At 40.1% G+C, this 21738-nt stretch overlaps 1 protein-coding gene across 10 annotated transcripts in view; it reads right to left on the reverse strand.

Annotated features, from left to right (window-relative positions):
* Positions 1–2692: 2692 nt before the first annotated feature.
* LOC127849614 (DNA-directed RNA polymerase I subunit RPA1-like) overlaps positions 2693–21738 on the reverse strand; it is a 110272-nt gene continuing 91226 nt past the window's right edge. For 9 of the 10 annotated variants that reach the window (XM_052382352.1, XM_052382349.1, XM_052382345.1 and 6 more), the window contains 7 exons: positions 19033–19274; positions 8190–8314; positions 5672–5752; positions 5322–5486; positions 4920–5030; positions 3038–3460; positions 2693–2847 (listed from right to left, as the gene is read on the reverse strand). In XM_052382352.1, the coding sequence (XP_052238312.1) occupies positions 3161–3460; positions 4920–5030; positions 5322–5486; positions 5672–5752; positions 8190–8314; positions 19033–19274 (1024 nt within the window). In that variant the 3' untranslated portion in view covers positions 2693–2847; positions 3038–3160. Of the gene's footprint in view, positions 2848–3013; positions 3461–4919; positions 5031–5321; positions 5487–5671; positions 5753–8189; positions 8315–19032; positions 19275–21738 lie in introns of those variants that run through there. The other variant, XM_052382347.1, reaches the window with a different exon arrangement.

The following is a 21738-nucleotide window of genomic DNA, read 5'->3' on the forward strand; positions in this document are numbered from 1 at the left end:
TCTACGCTTTAAAACAAATGTTGTTATACAAGCAAACACATATTGGCGGGGAATTTGGCACTACTGCGACAAGCTCTTGTTAGATATTTAAAATAATTCCCCATGATGTCTTAGCATTCAGGTTACTACAATATGTAAAATGGACAACATTAAAACATTTGAAGTTTGATTAAATCAGAAAGGCATTTGTCAAAACATTCTGTATACTGGGAGCATACAGACTTAGTATAGTACCAACGCAAGGACTATAGCTTTCACTCAAAACCATGAAATACACACCGTGACAGTTCATGGTGATGACCAAGTTGTATAGCATAATAGTTACACAGGTTAAAGGGGACTTAATGCATGTGCTTTAAGTGTCTTCACAGATCAGTCTGTGCAGTCAGCACAGGCTTATTAGGGACAACACTTTGAGCTTAAACTGATTTTGGTTAAGAAGAGATTTCATTAAAACAATAAAAGCTGCGCCATGAGCGCATGATACGCCCGTCGTTCGCCAATGAAGTAGTAAGGTAATAAATAACCCTTTGAATCATTTTTTTACTTCAGTTTATTTGTATTTGAATACATGGTTTATTTTATAAGTACATGAGCATGGAAATCACGAAATTTTGACGAACAAAGTCCCATAACTCTGGAACGACAATTCAGAATTCCGTCAAAAACGAAAGGGGATCAGGGTTTATCAATATTAAGATTGTGTTGAAATTTGAAAAAAATCCATCGAAGGATATTTGAGCTACAGTAGGACATTCAATGAAATCACGAAATTTTGACGAACAAAGTCCCATAACTCTGGAACGACAATTCAGAATTCCGTCAAAAACGAAAGGGGATCAGGGTTTATCAATATTAAGATTGTGTTAAAATTTGAAGAAAATCTGTCAAAGGATATTTGACGTAGCGTACGACATTAACAGACGGACGGACGGACGGACGGACGGACAGACGGACGCGGGGTATACCATAATACGTCCCGTCATAGACGGGCGTATAAAAAATCCATCGGGGGATATTTGAGCTACGGTAGGATACATGAACAACAATAACATTTAAGGTCACAGTGACCTTGACCTTAGAATGAATGACCTTGAAATGACCAGTGGTCATCTAAGTGTGCTTGCAAACCTTCATGTCAAGTTTGAAGACTCTATGTCCAAGCATACCAAAGTTATAACAATTTTAACATTTTAACATTTAAGGTCACAGTGACCTTGACCTTCAAATGAATGACATTGAAATGACCAGTGGTCATCTTCTAGTACTGGCCAATCTTTATTTCAAGTTTGAAGACTCTAGGTACAAGCATACCAAAGTTATAACATGAAATAAGAACTTTAACATTTTTACATTCAAGGTCACAGTGACCTTGACCTTCAAATGAATGACCTTGAAATGTCCAGGGGTTACTTACTAGTTCTGGCCAACCTTCATGTCAAGTTTCAAGACTCTAGGTCCAAGCATACCAAAGTTATAACAACTTTAACATTTTTACATTCAAGGTCACAGTGACCTTGACCTTCAAATGAATGACCTTGAAATGTCCAGTGGTTACTTACTAGTTCTGGCCAACCTTCATGTCAAGTTTCAAGACTCTAGGTCCAAGCATACCAAAGTTATAACAACTTTAACATTTTTATATAGCTACAGTAGGACATTCAATGAAATCACGAAATTTTGACGAACAAAGTCCCATAACTCTGGAACGACAATTCAGAATTCCGTCAAAAACGAAAGGGGATCAGGGTTTATCAATATTAAGATTGTGTTGAAATTTGAAAAAAATCCATCGAAGGATATTTGAGCTACAGTAGGACATTCAATGAAATCACGAAATTTTGACGAACAAAGTCCCATAACTCTGGAACGACAATTCAGAATTCCGTCAAAAACGAAAGGGGATCAGGGTTTATCAATATTAAGATTGTGTTAAAATTTGAAGAAAATCTGTCAAAGGATATTTGACGTAGCGTACGACATTAACAGACGGACGGACGGACGGACGGACGGACAGACGGACGGACAGACGGACGGACAGACGGACGGACAGACGGACGGACAGACGGACGCGGGGTATACCATAATACGTCCCGTCATAGACGGGCGTATAAAAAATACAATAATGGCTGAGAGTGCCGTACCTAATTAGCCTGTTCAGACTGCTAGGGCAAGGCTCATTTGTATCTTGTTCAGTTGTCTGTGATAAAGATTTCTCTGTAGCATTATGTAGAGAATAAGATGACAGAAATAGGAGATAACCTGATTTTACACCTCCAGTGTAGTTTTTACCGAATGTGTAAGCAGTTGATTATTATACATGCATCAATCATGAGTTAACCAATGGGCGATGGGATCCAAGAATCAAATGCCAGTTGGAACATTCCTACATAGGTAAAGATATTATAGCACTAGGTTGTAATAGAATTATTTCTCAAAACCTTTCTTTGACCACGGGTGTGCAACATGCCTGCCTGTTTTTGCCACATCATTATTTCTTAGGGTCACATTACTTTCAAAGTAGGTAGCCTGTTAAGCTTGTCAATAATCAATTTGCCATAACTGTTGTATCTTTTTTTGGCATTGTTTTTCTTCTTTGAACTCATACCAATGCCCTTTCAATACACATATAGACTATGTCCAGTGAAATACATCATGCATGTGTAAATTAAAAAAAAGCATTGACTTTTTGGGCAACGTTTATTCACTGGGGGCTAGTAATGTTCAAACTAACACTATCTGGGCAAATTGTAGTCAAATCTTTATGTAAAACCCTGATAAAAGATGGCCTTTTAAAACCTATACAGGCAGTTAATACCAATCACGAGCCTTTTGAAACATATACAGGCAGATATCCAATCATGAGGCTTTTGAAACATATACAGGCGGATATCCAATCATGAGCCTTTTGAAACATATACAGGCGGATATTCAATCATGAGCCTTTTGAAACATATACAGGCGGATATCCAATCATGAGCCTTTTGAAACATATACAGGCAGATATCCAATCATGAGCCCTTTGAAACACATACAGGCAGATATCCAATCATGAGATAACCAGTTGTGCAAAACATGTAAGTGCCTATGCCCATGTTAACGTGCACACAAACTAGGAAATCTAACACCAGTATAAGGGATGTTAATAATTTTACAAACTTCATGAAATGACAAGTGGCGTGAACAAATCAAAGCATCCTGTTCCTGTAGTAACATGCTTTCCGACAACGATTTGTGAGGAGGGTGTTTTCAGCGTGTCTAGGCTGTTATTCACAGTGGCTGACAACACAAAGGTCATGGTGCTCTCAAAGCTCATTTTCTGCAGCGCCGATGGGTTGCTCTCCAGGGCACGGCGGTTGAAGGGTTTGTACACGCCCTCGAATGTCATGTAGTCTGCTATCAGAGACAGGTGGTGATAATCCACATCAATACCGTATGCAGCAAACACAGCTGAGATCTCCTGAAATTGATGTTGAAGAGTCCTTGATGTACTTACAGGAGTTAATTCTCTCTAAAAAATTACATAAAATGGGATGGACATTCAAATGGTTTTACCAGATATAATGCAAATCAGTTTGAAACAAACACTAAAGATAGTGTTATGAGACCCTAGCAAGTTCACTGTGAAACAAACACTTAAGATGGTGTGATAATGTTGCGCGTCGTCTGTGGTTCCATATTCTTGTCAGGAATATTTCAATATTATTACTAATGTGGTTTTATTGCTTTATTATTAAAATGAGCAAACCAGGTTAGTTTCAAACTTCATTAATCTTTTATTCTTTAACGTCGAAATTCATAGAAGGTATAATTGGACAGCGCAACTTTCTTCAAGTGAACGATACATCACACATACGATTACTTCTCAGAAATAAGTCATATATTTAAACAACTCTCTCGCGCAAGCAACACTCATTCACCACAAGAGTTTTAAAGGATGATAAACTATTAAAATATATTTACGAAGCAAGTCACTTAATTTGTTAGTTATTTACGACTATTAATTAACTTGTTCTTTCTATGTGAATTCAGTATAATATAATTATTTAGTATTTCTTACAAGTTTCGGAATATTTAGTAAATGATGTTATGCCTGGATGTTACGGCATGACTGAATTGAATTACAAAGTTTCTGGCGTCCGTTTCATCAACGATCGTATGACAAAATTGGAATACGAGACATATTTCAATGAAGCATTTGAACTTAACACCAAAGAATAATACAATTTTTTTCCGTATATCTATTCATTTTATTGTTTTCTCACATATGGTTTCAGGGCCCTCAATCTATTAAATCTGCCGCCGAAATTCGGCGGCAGTCCCCCACCTGACAAGTATACTTTTTTCCCCTTTTGGGGGGGGAAAATTCCCCCTAAAAAAAAAAAAAGATTTTTTTTTTTTTTTTTTTTTTTTTTTAATAGAAAGATGTGTCTCATGATTATATTATCTCAATTCTATTTCAATTTAATCTTTGCAAACATACTAAATTATAAAAAATGCAATGAATATAGTGCAAAAATGTACAAATGTAATAATGAGAGAGTAAGTAAAAAAATCCCCCAAAAAGGGAAACACCGCGAAAATTCCCCCTCCTAAGGGCTGCGGACCCCTTCCCCCAAAGTAGTGTGAGGGCGCTGGGTTTATATTTTGAATGCATATTGATGAACAGCTTTTGATTTTTCAGTCTCCAAAATTTGGTCGTAAATTAAGATTGTTGTACGATCTTTGATGAAAAGGCCCTCAGGACCCGTATATACTCAAGAGACTTAAAAGGTTGGTCGATGACCAGTTTTTATGGCCCGACCAAGAATTCTTTGTCGCCTGCCCCAAAATTATTGGCCATCGACCCAAAAAGTGGCAAGCTCACTATGAATCAAACACTTAAGATAGTGTGATAAGACCATAGCAAGCTCACTGACCTTGATGATAGCCTTGTTGGCTGCCTCGATTCCGTACGTCTCTGCTACATGGTGTATGCTGTTACAGTAGAGCCGGTTGATATCCACGATTTCTCTGTACTTGTACATTTCCTACGATAAAAGGTACCACAATATGTTAAAAATATTACTCTACCAGGGCCGCATTGAGCTAAACTTTAATTGAACAAGAAGGATGAATGTGTGATTAAGTAAAATGGGCCATGGTTTTATTCAATAATACACCTTTTTTAAACACAATTAGCCACCTTTGTATTTAACAATCCCTTTAATAGACTGATAACCTTCTTTATATGCTATTATGTCCAATAAATAATGAAACAATACTTAATACTAGTGACCTAGTGCCTACACAATGACTTTGCCACATTAAACACATCCTACCATCATATTGATTCCCTCTGTCTTCAAGTGCATCTCCAAGCCGTCTGCTGCTTTCTCCTCTCCCATCATGCATCTGGATATTCCCGCCACCTCGTGCACCACCACTTCCTGTACATGCTTCTCAATGACTGCCAGCAGGTCGATCTTAGTGTCCACCAGCGGATACTGCAGAAAATAAGGACAATGTTACAATTTTCATAAAGCTATGTAGATTTTGACTTGGAAAAACGAGTCCTAACTCACTTAGGAGAACTTTTAAAAGCAGTCTCAAAGAGTTACTCCCAGGCATTTCTGTTTCAAACCATTTTAACTTTAACTTCTGAGTGGAAAAGAGTTAAAGGGCCACTTACACTGAGTGTGATCTCTGCCCAGAGTTTCTTCTTGGTGTCAAACTTGTACTCAGTCACCTCTGGGCCAACTTGAAGCACAGCCTATCCAAGGTGCAGAACCATAAAATGATTTTTTTTAATATATAATTTTACAACAATTTAATAACACTGAATATTACTCAGAATAAGGCTGCCATTTACAAAACAGTTAAATAGCTAATCATGCTAAATGTATTCTAAATGTATTCTAAAACAAGAGCACCGCCTTGCGGGTGCAGACCGCTCATCTATTTTCTTTTTAAAGGTAAAGGGACTTTCATTTTCAATCACAAAGGAAGGAGGGGTGGAGTGAAGAGGGGTGTGAACATTTATTACATTGTCTTCCAAAAATGCGGAAAAAAATGCAAATTCTTGGGTGCGATGGTTGGACGGTATTTCAAAAATAAAATAATAAAAATAAATATTTGTGTTTTTTAACCGTTTCAAAAATAAAATAAAAATTGGGGAGTGGGGTGGGGGGGGGGGTAGGGGGGGGGGGTATAGTGTGAGGGTGTGGTGGTCATTTGTGAGATGATCTTAAAAAAAAAAAAAATTTAGGGGGGGGATTCGGGGGGAGGGGGGGGGGGTGGGGGGGGGGATTCTTGGGTGCAATGGTTGGACGGTATTTCAAACATAAAATAATAAAAATCAATATTTGTGTTTTTTAACCGTTTCAAAAAAAAAATTGATGGGGGGGGGGGATTCGGAGGGGGGGGGGAGGGCACAGGGGATGGTTTGGGTGGAGTCTATTGTGGTATGTCAGGTAAGAGTAGTTTTGTCAAAGTATCAATCAAATCTAATCATATATAAAGAAGTTATGGCAATTTTAGCAAAATTTAATAATTTGACCTTGAGAGTCAAGGTCATTCAAAGGTCAAGGTAAAATTCAACTTGCCAGGTACAGTAACCTCATGATAGCATGAAAGTATTTGAAGTTTGAAAGCAATAGCCTTGATACTTTAGAAGTAAAGTGGATCGAAACACAAAATGTAACCATATATTCAAAGTTACTAGGTCAAAAAAGGGCCATAATTCTGTAAAAATGACAACCAGAGTTATGCAACTTGTCCTTTTACTGTACCCTTATGATAGTTTGTGAGTGTTCCAAGTATGAAAGCAATATCTATGATACTTTAGGGGTAAAGTGGACCAAAACACAAAACTTAACCAAATTTTCAATTTTCTAAGTATAAAGGGCCCATAATTCCGTCCAAATGCCAGTCAGAGTTACATAACTTTGCCTGCACAGTCCCCTTATGATAGTTAATAAGTGTTGCAAGTATGAAAGCAATAGCTTTGATACTGTAGGAATAAAGTGGACCTAAACACAAAACTTAACCAAATTTTCAATTTTCTAAGTATAAAAAGGGCACATAATTCTGTCAAAATGCCAGTCAGAGTTACATTACTTTGCCTGCACAGTCCCCTTATGATAGTTAGTAAGTGTTGCAAGTATGAAAGCAATAGCTTTGATACTTAAGGAATAAAATGGACCGAAACACAAAACTTAACCAAAATTTTCAATTTTCTAAGTATAAAAAGGGCAAATAATTCTGTCAAAATGCACGCCAGAGTTATCTAACTTTGCCTGCCCAGTCCCCTCATGATAGTAAGTAAGTGTACCAAGTTTGAATGCAATAGCATTGATGCTTTCTGAGAAAAGTGGACCTAAACGCAAAACTTAACCGGACACCAACGCCGACGCAGACGCCGACGCCAAGGTGGTGACAATAGCTCATAATTTTTTTTCAAAAAATAGATGAGCTAAAAACAAATTACATTGTATTCACCTGTGATATTGCACCCAGTAAAATAATTTTGTAAATGAGTGACCTTGACATTTTAGCTGATTTAGGCGATCTTATTGCAAGATAAGAATACACATGACTTAATCACATTCTACCATAAAAAACAATCCAGATTATGTAATTGACAAATTAAAAGTAATAAATAGTTTAAGTTAATAAAGTAATAAATAAAAGTAATAAATATCAGCGGTACTCCTGGAATACCAGGCTTAATGCATGTGCCTAAAGTATTATGCAAGATTGGCCTGTCAGTAGGACGCACAAGCTCATCAGGGACGACACTAAAGTATCATGCAAGATTGGCCTGTCAGTAGGACGCACAAGCTCATCAGGGACGACACTTGGCCTGTCAGTAGGACGCACAAGCTCATCAGGGACGACACTCTCTGCTTTTGGAATTAATCATTCACTGGGAGTCTCTTCTAAATGAAAATCCAGTCTTGGATGAAAGGGCCATCCCTGATTAGCTAGTGCTGACTTCACAGGTTAATCTTAAGTGATCATTTAAGCACATAAACATAAACATCCATGGTCACACAGCCCTTGACAATTAAACGCGTGGAATGATCTTAGCACTTACTTTCATTTAACTTTATATTTAGTGTATTATATGAAAAATAAGATAAGCATTTCTTTCATTATTTTGAATAAGCAGATTAATCTATTGTATACGACATAGATAAACATCTCACATTTATTCTATAATCAAGATTCTCATTTTTAGCGTCTTGAGCCTCGTATTCTTCAATGAGAGCTTCGTCAATGCCCTCCACATCATTGGGTCCAGCTTCTTCATCCATCTCTATTTCTTCATCATCTGTCAAAATACATGTACGTGCATATATAGAATATTATGTGAGTTTGGGATAAAGATCAAGTTTATCATGCGAGGCTTAGAACCGATGTAGCGCGAGGCTTGCCAAATATCAAGTTGCTATCTTCAATATTAAAAAAGTTATGGCCAATGTTAAAGTTTTCGGACGGACAGACGCCATATATTTGACATTTGACCTTGAAGGATGACCTTCACCTTCACCTTTCACCACTCAAAATGTGTAGCTCCATGAGATACAAATGCATGCCAAATATCAAGTTGCTATCTTCAATATTGAAAAAGTAATGGCCAATGTTAATGTTTTCAGACGGACAGACACCATAAATTTCACATTTGACCTTGAAGGATGACCTTGACCTTTCACCACTCAAAATATGCAGCTCCATGAGATACATATGCATGCCAAATATCAAGTTGCTATCTTAAAAAGTGAAAAAGTTATGGCCAATGTTGAAGTTTTTTTCGGACTGACAGACTGACTGACGGACAGTACAACTGCTATATGCCACCCTACCAGGAGCATAAAAATTATTTTTTTGGGGTGGGGGTGGGGGGGTATAGTGTGAGGGTGTGGTGGTCATTTATTAGATGATCTTTAATTAAAAAAAAAAAATAATGGGGGGGATTGAGGGGGATTCGAGGGGGGATATGGGACAGGGGGGCGTGGGGGATGGTTTGGACGGAGTCATTGTGGTATGTCAGGTAAGAGTTGTTTTGTCAAAGTATCAAACAATCTAATCATAAATAAAGAAGTCATGGCAATTTTAGCAAAATTTAATAATTTGACCTTGAGAGTCATGGTCATTCAAAGGTCAAGGTAAAATTCAACTTGCCAGGTACAGTATCCTCATGATAGCATGAAAGTATATAAAGTTTAAAAGCAATAGCCTTGATACTTTAGAAGTAAAGTGAATCTAAACACAAAATGTAACCATATATTCAAAGTTACTTAGTCAAAAAAGGGCCATAATTCAGTAAAAATGACAACCAGAGTTATGCAACTTGTCCTTTACTGTCCCCTTATGATAGTTTGCGAGTGTTCCAAGTATGAAAGCAATATCTATGATACTTTAGGGGTAAAGTGGACCAAAACACAAAACTTAACCAAATTTTCAAGTATAAAGGGCCCATAATTTCGTCAAAATGCCAGTCAGAGTTACATAACTTTGCCTGCACAGTCCCCTTACGATAGTAAGTAAGTGTTGCAAGTATGAAAGCAATGGCTTTGATACTTTAGAAAAAAGTGGACCTAAACACAAAACTTAACCAAATTTTCAATTTTCTAAGTATAAAAAGGGCACATAATTCTGTCAAAATGCCAGTCAGAGTTACATAACTTTGCCTGCACAGTCCCCCTACGATAGTTAGAAAGTGTTGCAAGTATGAAAGCAATGGCTTTGATACTTTAGAAAAAAGTGGACCTAAACACAAAACTTAACCAAATTTTCAATTTTCTAAGTATAACAAGAGTGTCAAACTGTCACAAGATACGCCCGTTTTAAGGCTTTGGACAACTTGAAAACTTTACAACGATCCATATTGGAACTTGACCTACATATCATCTAGACACAACTTCTGACCAAAGTTGATGAAGATCTGATGAAAACTACTTCAATAAGAGAGCGGACACCATGCTAAATGCTTGAAATGCACTAAGTGACCTCGTGACCTAGTTTTAACTCGACATGACCAATATTTGAACTTGACCTACATGTAGATTTTGTCTAGACACAATTTCTGACCAAATTTGGTGAAGATTGGATGAAAACTACTTCAATAAGAGAGCGGACACCATGCTAAATGCTTGAAATGGTTTAAGTGACCCTGTGACCCGGCATGACCCATATTCGAACTTGAGCTAAATACAAATTTTCTTAAGTAAAATTCATTTTAATTATTAAATACTTACCTGTTATCTCTAGCTTACCCCTTTCCAAGGGAGTTATTTCATCCGGAAAATATTCAAGCGCTGGGAATCGTCCACCTCTATAAGAATCCAAATCAGGTTAAACATAGTACAATGCAACCTAACAGGAAATCAAGAACCACAACTCATCTTTCCTTTACGCAAACATAAAAAGGCGATGAGCGGGGTGGGAGGTGGGACTTACCGATAACAGGTAAGTATTTAATAATTAAAATGAATTTTACTTAAGAAAATTTGTTTTAATATCATAAATACGTTACCTGTTATCTCTAGCTGATTTTGCAGCTGCGGCGGGAAGGTTCGCATATTTTTTCCCATCACAGCAAAACCCATATAGAGGGTTTACAGCCAGAGATAGTAGAATCAAGTCCTCTTATAATCTTTGTTAGTACAGTATAGTACTTAATTCTCGGATGGCACCAGTGTACTTACGCCATAGAAGAAACTACAGTTTGAGCCACTACAAGAGGACCCAACTTATACAAATTGTCTTGTTGGCACTCAAGAGAACGAAGATAAAAAGAGGAGAAGGTGGTCGGATTCCTCCAGAAAGCAGCTTGAAGCACTTCAGATAGTGGGGTCTGATTAATATAAGCCCACGAAGCCGAAAGAGCTCTTAATTCATGCGGTCTTATCTTAAACAGGGATAAATCCCTCGATGAAAGAGAAGAATAAGCTTTCCTTATAGTCGAGGCTATCCAACGAGAAATAGAAGCCGCAGACACATCGCCCCCCCCTTTTAATGGAATGAAAAGTCTCTTGCGAGAACCTCGAATAGACTTTACCTTTTTAAGGTAGAACTTCAAAGCCCTAACCGGGCAAAGGAGTCTATCATCATCTTCATGTCCACAAGTTCTAGATAGACTTGGAACTTTGAAGGGTTTGGAAGCCATAGAGGGGAGTTGATTTTTAGCAAGGAATCCTGACTGACACAACAATGTAACAGAAGCATCAGAAGAGTCAAAACGAAGATGACTATCCTCGATAGAAAGAGCATGAATTTCACTTCTCCGTTTGGCTGAAGCCATAGTAAGAAGGAAAACGGTCTTCCATGTTAGGAATTGTAATGAAGCCTGATCAAGAGGTTCATAGGGAGCCTTAATAAGGGAACCAAGCACACAAGCTAAATCCCATTTAGGAGCAAGTGTACGAGATACAGGACGACTAAGTTCCATAGCTCGAACAAGTTCTGAAATAGCTGGATCAGCACAGACTTGTGAAGACTTAGTGAAAGCCAATGTATGCGAAATCATAGATCTGTATCCTTTGATGGAACTAAGAGAAAGTTTCTTATCATCAAAAAGATAAATGAGAAAATCCGCTATTCGTCTAGCAGAGGGATTGAGGGGATTAATTTTCCCTCGAAAACACCAATTGGAGAAGAGTTTCCAACGAGCATCATAGACTGCTCTGGTGGATTTTCTCCTTGCCGAAGCAACGAGGGTTGAAGCCCTGACAGAAAAACATTTCTTCTGCATAGATTGCCTGATAACGGCCAGACGTGTAAGTGGAACATTTTTGGGTCCGCATGTAGTCTGCCGCTTTGAGACAGAAGATCTGACCTGTGAGGAAGATTCCTGGGATAATCGTACAGGAGACTGAGAAGATCGTTGAACCAAGATCTTCTGGGCCACCAAGGGGCAATCAGGAGTATCCTGCAAGAGCTCACCCTGATTTTCCCCAATATTTGGGGAATTAGAATGGGTGGGGGATAGGCGTAAGCATCCAGTTGGTCCCATGCGAACGAAAGCGCGTCGATTGCCCACGCTGCTGGATCGTAAACTGGACTCACATACAGAGGAAGTCTGTGATTGTGTCTGGTTGCAAATAGATCGACCAGGGGATAACCGAACTTGAAAAAGATCTGGTTGGTCACTTCTTGATGAAGTGTCCACTCCGATGGAAGTAACTGGTGTGAGACAAACCATCCGCCAGGGCGTTGAGGCGACCTGGTATATATTTTGCCAGCAGATGAATGTTGAGTGTTTTGCAAAGAACAAGTAATTTTCTGGTTTCCAGATACAGGGATTGAGAATGTGTTCCCCCCTGTGCCTGGATGTAAGCCACCACAGATGTGTTGTCTGTTGACACCATCACACAAGAGTCTCGAAGATGTGATTGGAAATGAGATACAGCTAGAAATACTGCTCGCATTTCTAGATTGTTGATATGAAGGTGAGATTCCTGATGAGACCACAACCCTGAAATTATCAGACTGAGAGGTTCCAGGTGAGCACCCCACCCTTCCTTGCTCGCATCCGTTATTAGATATAATGACGGTTGCGGGGGAAGAAGGGGTACTCCTGCCAACAGAGTCTCCTCGTCTAGCCACCACTGAAGATGAGACCTTAAGGAGGGAAGGATTGGAATCTGTGTTAATAGATTGCCTGGAGACCATTTCCAACAAGCTGAGAGATAGTGCTGAAGAGGACGTAGGAAGAGACGTCCCAACTGCACAAAGTCTGCTACTGAGCTCAGGATACCGTTGAGAGAGAGGAATTCTTGAGCTGTTATATGAGATTGGGACAAAACGCAGTTGACCTTCATCAGAAGGTCTGATATACGTTGAATAGACACTCTGACCCGATTGATGTGGGTCAAGAAATTCATTCCCACAAACGTAAAGTCCTGTGAAGGAATGAGGTCTGATTTGTCTGCATTGAGAAGGAGCCCTAACGAGAGGAGCTCCTTCCAAGAGAATTCTAGGTTGTACAGAAGCAATTGACGATCGAGCTGGTGTAAGAGCCAGTCGTCGAAATACTGAAGAAGAATAATCCCGTGAACTCTGAGGTGTGATCCGACTGCCGACATTAGTTTGGTAAAAACTCGTGGGGCTGTCGCCAACCCGAAAGGCATAGACCGGAACTGGTAGACTTGGCCTTGAAAGGCGAATCGCAAGTACTTTCGGTAGTTGGGATGTATAGGAACATGGAAGTAAGCATCTTCCAGATCCAAAGACACCCCCCAGTGCAGGGGTTTGATGGATTCCCGTATGAAAGAAGGAGTCTCCATTTTGAAAGTTGGTTTGAGGAGATACATGTTGAACACTTTTAAATCTATTACTGGTCTCCAGGAACCATTTTTCTTTTGAACAAGAAAAAGACGACTGTAAAATCCTGGAGAATAAGGATCTTGAACCCTTTCTACCGCCTGTTTTTCCAAGAGCCCGAGAATGGACTCTGGAATATGTGGATGCCGAGATACCAGCTCTATAGGGACGCGAGAAAGTGGAGGCCTTTTTTCGAATTGAAAAGTCAGGCCTTTTGTCACAAGAGAATGAACCCATGCGTCTGAAGTAATTTGAAGCCATCGATTTGAGAAGTGGAAAAGTCTGGCCCCGACTGGTATTTCCGGCATCGGAGGTTGTGGCGGTAGAAAGGGAAGGGACCTAGGGCTGATAAGCAGGAGGTGCGCCCCTGCCGGTAGAAGGTTTGAAATTCCTCTGTCCCGGCTTGGGTTTGCCCTTTTTCCCAGAATCTTTATTAGAAGACTTGTGTGACAAAGAAGGTCTGTTATAGGAAGACTGCCTATTAGGACCTGACCGTGGATTAAAAGAAGGCTTTTTAGAGAAAAGGTTATTTCTCTTAGCCGTCTTGAATGCTGGAACTGCTGGTGGCCTAGAAGCAGGATGCTTAAAGACCCCTTGGCATTGTCCAGAGTTGTTTCTAGCTAAAGAAGCATGAAGTTGGTCATCCTTGTCAGCTGTGATTGCTTCTTGTATCCTTCCACCAAAAAGAAACCCTGATGTGAGAGGAGCTGTTCTGAGCGAGTTCATACCAGGTTCCAACAGAAAATCTTTAGGTAAAGAAGTAAGGATAAGATCTCTACGAATCCTTAGCATCTCGGACATTGAAGAAGCAGAAGTGTGAGATAAGGCCAGTGTGGTCCGTGAGAGATGAATTAACAAATCACGGAGTTCCTCCGGAACAGATTCCGACCAATCACACACCATTTGTAAAATTGTCGCTAGCATGAAGTCAATTTGGTTAGTCAAACCTAATGATCTACGTTCCCTCATTTCCCAAGTTTCCAACATTGAAAACGGAACAGAAACTGAATTGGAACCACTTGGCATTACAAGAGATAGCTTGCTTATGTCCGGATCTGGAACCGGAAGTTTTGAAAAATCCAACCCAGAGGTTGCATGTGGTACAGGAGGTTTGTAACTTTTACTACCTTCCTGGTGTTTTGGATCAGCTAGTTCCTTAGGAATTTTCCATGTTTCTCCTCGTTTTGGAATAGTCTTATTAGCTGATTCCAATGATTGAAGAACAGATAGAACAGTAGAACCAATGGGAAGTCGTGGGTCAGGACGAGCCGTCGACTTAATAACCCTGTTGGGATCAAATGTACGAAAAAGTTGTTCTGTCACAGAAATCGTCGCATTTGAAGACAGTTCAGCAGGTCTTGGACAGTAATCTTCACCAAGAGTACGAAACATCAGTTCATAGATCTGACCAATCGGAGCTAAATATTGATCCGTCTCAACATTAGATTCTGCATCTGAATCAGCCTCACTCTCTACAACACCAGCGGTTTGTATAGAATCAGCAGGAACAGAAGTGAGAATATCTTGTACCGGATTGTAATTGTCTGGTAACAGCGAATGATCATCCCCGACGTCAGTAAACTGATAATGTAAACCGGAAGAAGGTAAATTATCAGCATTGACCGGTACAAAATGTCCCGCCGAATTCTGTATCCATAGTGTATCAGGATTCGACAGGGTAGCTGTAGGGGGTACACGACTAGATACTGTAGATGATACCCGTGGTGTTGACACTGACGCCGTAGTAGTGAGATGAGCTCCTGAAGATGCAATACGTGTGGCAGTCAACGTTGGAACCGACACATTTGGCATGGAAACATGCGATTCCATAACGGAACACGATGGTGAACGACTATACGTATGGTAAGTCCGATGCTGTCTACGTGAACGTTGCCGACGTCCTTGTTTCCTGCAATGTCGAGATCTGGATCGGCTGCGCTGTCGAGATGTGGATCGGCTGCGATGTGATCGAGATTTTTTGGAATACCGTCTCCGTGAGTGACGACGTGATCGCTTATGAGCGCCACGACGATGATAACTGCTCGACGAAGAAGAGCGTGTCCGATGTCCACTCCTTGATGAAGACGATGTATTCGACGACGAATCGGATGTAGAAGAATACGCCGATGATGAAGACCGAGTTCTTCTTGACCGGCGATTGGTGTTATCGGTGGCAGGCCCAACTGATGACTGTTGACCGGTGACCGGACCGGACCGGACCGGTGACCGGACCGGACCGGTGACCGGACCGGACCGGTGATCAATGACCGGACCGGACCGGTGACCGGACCGGACCGGTGACCGGACCGGACCGGTGACCGGACCGGACCGGTGACCGGACCGGACCGGTGACCGGACCGGTGACCGGACCGGTGACATGACCGGACCGGACCGGTGACATGACCGGTGACCGGACCGGTGACCGGCCGGTCATATTATGACCGGTTACGTCACCGGACAAAGACCGTAGAATGGCGGCTGCCATGTGGTCTGACATTGATCCAGTCGTTCCATGATCAATGTCGCCGGTATGCATGGTGTGAGTCATAAGATCTGATGACGATCGACTGACAACAACACCATCTTGCCCGGTACTCGGTGACTGACAAAACCGCTGGTCATCCTTGACCAGTGGAGTCACCGGGTAATCAACGTCGGATGGAGGTTCGTTGCGTTTGCGGCTGATCGACGTCCTCCGGCGACCTGCTTTTGTCCATACGTCGTAAGCCCACAAATCGCAAACCGCACATTTGTTATTAAATGTGCAACCGGTACATGCCAAGCAAGTATCGTGGGAATCCCACCTTGCTTTGATATGACCACAAGAACCTCTATCCTGTAAGTTCATTCTGAAATAAAAGAAACAGAAAGAACCTACAAAAAAACAAATTAATGATTATAAATTCAAATAAAAAGTTAAACCACAAAATGTAAACACAAAGAACGCTGTCCAATTGACCTCAATTACTTATTGGGGAATAGGCACGAATTCCTCGTGGTTCACGTGCTCATGACGTCATGTACATGAGCGACGATACAAACAAAGAAACCCAGCAAAAGCAGAAATATGACAATTACTGCAACAAAAAGTATAGAAATATAAACCGAATGATACAAATAAAAGATAAATAAACTTTATCCTTTTAAACTCCGCCAAAAACACAGTGAAAAGAACACATAAGTCCTGAGCCTAAAATAGGCGTGCACATGGTTTTATCCGGAAAGGAAAGATGAGTTGTGGTTCTTGATTTCCTGTTAGGTTGCATTGTACTATGTTTAACCTGATTTGGATTCTTATAGAGGTGGACGATTCCCAGCGCTTGAATATTTTCCGGATGAAATAACTCCCTTGGAAAGGGGTAAGCTAGAGATAACAGGTAACGTATTTATGATATTAAAATTGTCTAGATACAACTTCTGACCAAGTTTGGTGAAGATCAGATGAAAACTACTTCAATTAGAGAGCGGATACCATGCTAAATGCTTGAAATGCACTAAGTGACCCTGTGACCTAGTTTTTGACCCGGCATGACCCATATTCAAACTTGACCTAAATATTGTCTAGATACAACTTCTGACCAAGTTTGGTGAAGATCGGATGAAAACTACTTCAATTAGAGAGCGGACACCATGCTAAATGCTTAAAATACACTAAGTGACCCTGTGGCCTAGTTTTTGACCCGGCAAGACCCATATTCGAACTTGACCTAGATATTGTCTAGATACAACATCTGACCAAGTTTGGTGAAGATCGGATAAAAACTATTTGAATTAGAGAGCGGAAACTGCTGTGGACGCCGCCCGCCCGCCGCCAAGGTGAAACTATAATACATCCCGTTTTTTTTAAATGGGCGTATAATTATCATTGATAAAATAAACTAGAGCTTTGTCACTGAATGTGACTTATACCCCCATACCACTTTGACGCAGGATAAAAAGTTGTTTAAAAGTTTCGGATGAATACAATTTGAATTAGAGTCCGGACAAAGTGGCGCCGTTGAAAATGCACTAATTGACCCTATGACCTAGTTCTTGACCCGACATGACCCATATTCGAACTTGACCTAGATATCAACTAGATGCAACTACTGACCAAGTTTGGTAAAGATCGGATGAATACAATTTGAATAAGAGTCCGGACAAAGTGGCGCTGTTGAAAATGGACTAATTGACCCTATGACCTAGTTTTTTACCTGGCATGACCCATATTCGAACTTGGCCTAGATATCAACTAGATGCAACTACTGACCAAGTTTGGTGAAGATAAGATTTATACAATTTGAATTAGAGTCCGGACAAAGTAAAATGCACTAATTGACCCTTTGACCTAGTTTTTGACCCAGCATGACCCATATTCGGACTTGACCTAGATATCAACTAGATGCAACTACTGACCAAGTTTGGTGAAGATCGGATGAATACAATTTGAATTAGAGTCCGGACAAAGTGGCGCCATTGAAAATGCACTAATTGACCCTATGACCTAGTTTTTGACCCGGCATGACCCATATTCGAACTTGGCCTATATATCAACTAGATGCAACTGCTGACCAAGTTTGGTGAAGATCGGATGAATACAATTTGAAATAGAGTCCGGACAAAGTGGCCCCTTTGAAAATGCACTTATTGACCCTATGACCTAGTTTTTGACCCGGCATGACCCATATTCGAACTTGGCCTAGATATCAACTAGATGCAACTGCTGACCAAGTTTGGTGAAGATCGGATGAATACAATTTGAATTAGAGTCCGGACAAAGTGATGCCTTCCGCCCGCCGCCCGCCCGCCCGCCCGCCAAGGGGTTTCACATAATACGTCCCGTATTTTATACGGGCGTATAAAAAGGGCACATAATTGTGTCAAAATGCCAGTCAGAGTTACATAACTTTGCCTGCACAGTCCCCTTATGATAGTTAGTAAGTGTTGCAAGTATGAAAGCAATAGCTTTGATACTTAAGGAATAAAATGGACCTAAACACAAAACTTAACCAAAATTTTCAATTTTCTAAGTATAAAAAGGGCACATAATTCTGTCAAAATGCAAGCCAGAATTATCTTACTTTGCCTGCCCAGTCCCCTCAGGATAGTTAGTAAGCGTACCAAGTTTGAATGCAATAGCATTGATACTTTATGAGGAAAGTGTACCTAAACGCAAAACTTAACGGGACGCTGACGCCAAGGTGATGAAAATAGCTCATAAATTAAAAAAAAAAATACATGAGCTAACAAGACGACACACACTGCAGGTCGGACAAAAGGTGATCACAAAAGCTCAACACTGAGCACATTGTGCTCAGGTGAGAACGTGCTCAATGGTGAGCTAAAAATAGATATCCGAAAAGGTGCATGTTTTGGGTAAGGTTTGGATAAGATTGAGCCAAGGGATTAAATTTTGATTATCTTTATCTGAATAAAGTTCATCTTCTGGATTTGCCATAAATATCCATATTTATACAATTGGCTACATGTGGAATTTTCAATTTAGTCAGTCTTTATTAAAACTGTTTTGTAACGGTTCTAGAACCCAGAGAGCGATCATACGTTGCAGTGCAGATAATTAGCTATTCCTCACAGTTGCCAACACATAAGTTCAAAGTGTTGTCCCTTATAAGCCTGTTGAGTCCGCAAAGGCAAATCAGGGAAAACACTTTCCACATTTTAGCAGCAGATACCATACTTTGCAATGCCAATAATTCTTAATTCCTCACAGAAAACTACTCTTACCAATGGCTTGCTCGTCCAGCAAACCCTCATTGTCCCCTCCAGTCTCGTCCTCCAAATCCTCATACTCCTGCTCCTCCTCCTTCTTCCGTTTCTGTCCCGCTGTCGTGTCATCACCATCATCTGCATCCACGTCCTCATCGTCATCATCATCATCTTTCATGTTATCTTCCGGTATGGTTTCATCCGCATCCTCCTTTTCACTGTGTCCACCACGTTTCTTGGTTTGCCCGGTGCTGAGGAATCTGAAAGCATTACCCAACAGCATACAACCTTGAAAATCTGATCTTTCAATTCATTACAAAACAACCTCAAGATATCTGAAAACAATATCATATGAAAATCAGGAGATATCTGAACATTATTCAATAATAAAAGGGCCTGAAAGGCCCAAAGTCGCTCACCTGAGATTCAAAGGAACTGACCTGTTCTGTGCAGCCCAAAATGTCATTTAATAGAACACATTTTCTTACCAACATTCATGAATAGTGAACATCCTGGTGGCCACTTTTTCAACACACCAGATACATTTTCGTACACATCACAAATATCATTAAAACAAATATTCTGACCCAGTTTCATAAAGATTGGACAATAAATGTGACATAAAGAGTGTTAACAAGTTTTTACAATAGCCATATAAGGGAAAATGCCCCGCCCCTTGGTGGCCATGTTTTTCAACCAACTGGAACAATTTTTTAACTTGTCCAAGATATCATTGGGACAATTCTTTGACCACGTTTCATGAAGATTGGACAATAAATTTGGCCTCTAGAGTATTAACAAGGTTTTACTATAGACATATAAGGAAAAATGCAACGCCCCCTGGTGCCAATGTTTTTCAACCAACCCGAACCGTTTGTCAACTCATCTAAGATATCATTGGGACAAATCTTCTGATCAAGTTTCATGATGATCAGACAATAAATGTGGCCTCTAGAGTGTAAACAATGTTTTACTATAGCCATATCAGGAAAAATGCCCCACACCTGGTGGCAATGTTTGTCAACCAACCCAAACCATGTTCAAATTTGTCCAAGATATAATTAGGATGAATCAAGTTTCATGAAAATCAGACAGTAAATGTGGCCTCTAGAGTGTTGACAAGGTTTTACTAAAAATTATAAAGCAATATCAGGAAAATGCCCAAACCCATGGTGGCCATGTTTTTCAAGCAACCGGAACCATTTCCAAATTTGTCCCAAGATATCATTGGGACAAATCTTCAGACCAAGTTTCATAATGATCAGAAAATAAATGTGTCCTCTAGAGTGTTAACAAGGTTTTACTATAGCCATATAAGGAAAACTGCCCTACCCCCTAGCCGCAATGTTTTTCAACCAACTGGCATCATTTTCAAACTCCTCCAAGATATTATTGGGATGAATCTTCTGTCCAAGTTTCATGAAGATTGGCCTCTAGAGTGTAAATAAGGTTTTACTATAGCCATATATCACCATATGGAAAAATGCCCAGCCCCTTAGAAGCCATGTTTTTCAAGCCAACATAACCATTTTCAAACTCATCTAAGATATCATTGAGACCAATCTTCTTACCAAAGTTCATGAAGGTTGGACAATAAATGTGGCCTCTAGAGTGTTAAGGCAAATGTTGAGGCCCCAAGCTGCACGACAGACAAAAAGCATCACAAAAGCTCACCATGAGCACATTGTGCTCAGGTGAAATAAACAAGAGGGCCTGAAAGGCCTAAAGTCGCTCACCTGAGATAAGATATTATTGGGACAAATCTTCTGACCCGTTTCATGAAGATCGGAAAATAAATGTGGCTTTTAGAATGTTAACAAGGTTTTACCATAGCCATATAAGGAAAAATGCCCCACCCTTGGAAGCCATGTTTTTCAAGCAAACATAATTATTTTCGAACTCTTCCAAGAAATCATTGAGACCAATCTTCTGACCAAATTTCATGAAGATTGGACAATAAATGTGGCCTCTAAAGTGTTAACAAGGTTTTACTATAGCCATATCAGGAAAATGCCCCGCCTCTGGTGGCAATGCTTTTAAAGCAACCAAAACCATTTTAGAACTCATCCAATATATCATTGGGACAAATCTTCTGACCAAGTTTCATGATTATCGCAAAATAAATGTGACCTCTAGAGTGTTAACGAGGTTTTACTATAGCCATATAAGGAAAAATGCCCCGCCCCTGTAGTGGCCATGTTTTTCAACCAACTGGCATCATTTTTTAGCTTGTCCAAGATAATATTGGGATGAATCTTCTGGCAGAGTTTCATGAGGATCGGACTATAAATGTGGCCTCTAGAGTGATAACAAGATTTTACTATAGCCATATAAGGAAAAATGCCCCGCCCCAAGCAAACGTAACCATTTTCAAACTTATCCAAGATATCAATAAGACAAATCTTCGGACCATATTTCATGAAGATTGGACAATAAATGTGGCCTCTTGAGTGTTAACAAGGTTTTACTATAGCCCAGGGATTATATTTTTTTCGGTTTTGTCGGTCCTAGACCGATTGGGGTCATGAAAGACCGATTGAAATCCCTAACAGTCGGTCCGATTCTGTTTGCTAAAATTCCCATGTCATGACATCAATTACACAGTGTACATGCTAACAAACCCTAATGACATTCTTATCTCGACCGGTTTATTGCACGTCAGACCAAGAATCAAAAACTTGTGAACAGCGGATTAAAGACGCATCTGAAAAGACGCGTCTGAAT

The sequence above is a fragment of the Dreissena polymorpha genome, chromosome 11, assembly GCF_020536995.1.
Source record: "Dreissena polymorpha isolate Duluth1 chromosome 11, UMN_Dpol_1.0, whole genome shotgun sequence".
NCBI classification, from domain to species: domain Eukaryota; kingdom Metazoa; phylum Mollusca; class Bivalvia; order Myida; family Dreissenidae; genus Dreissena; species Dreissena polymorpha.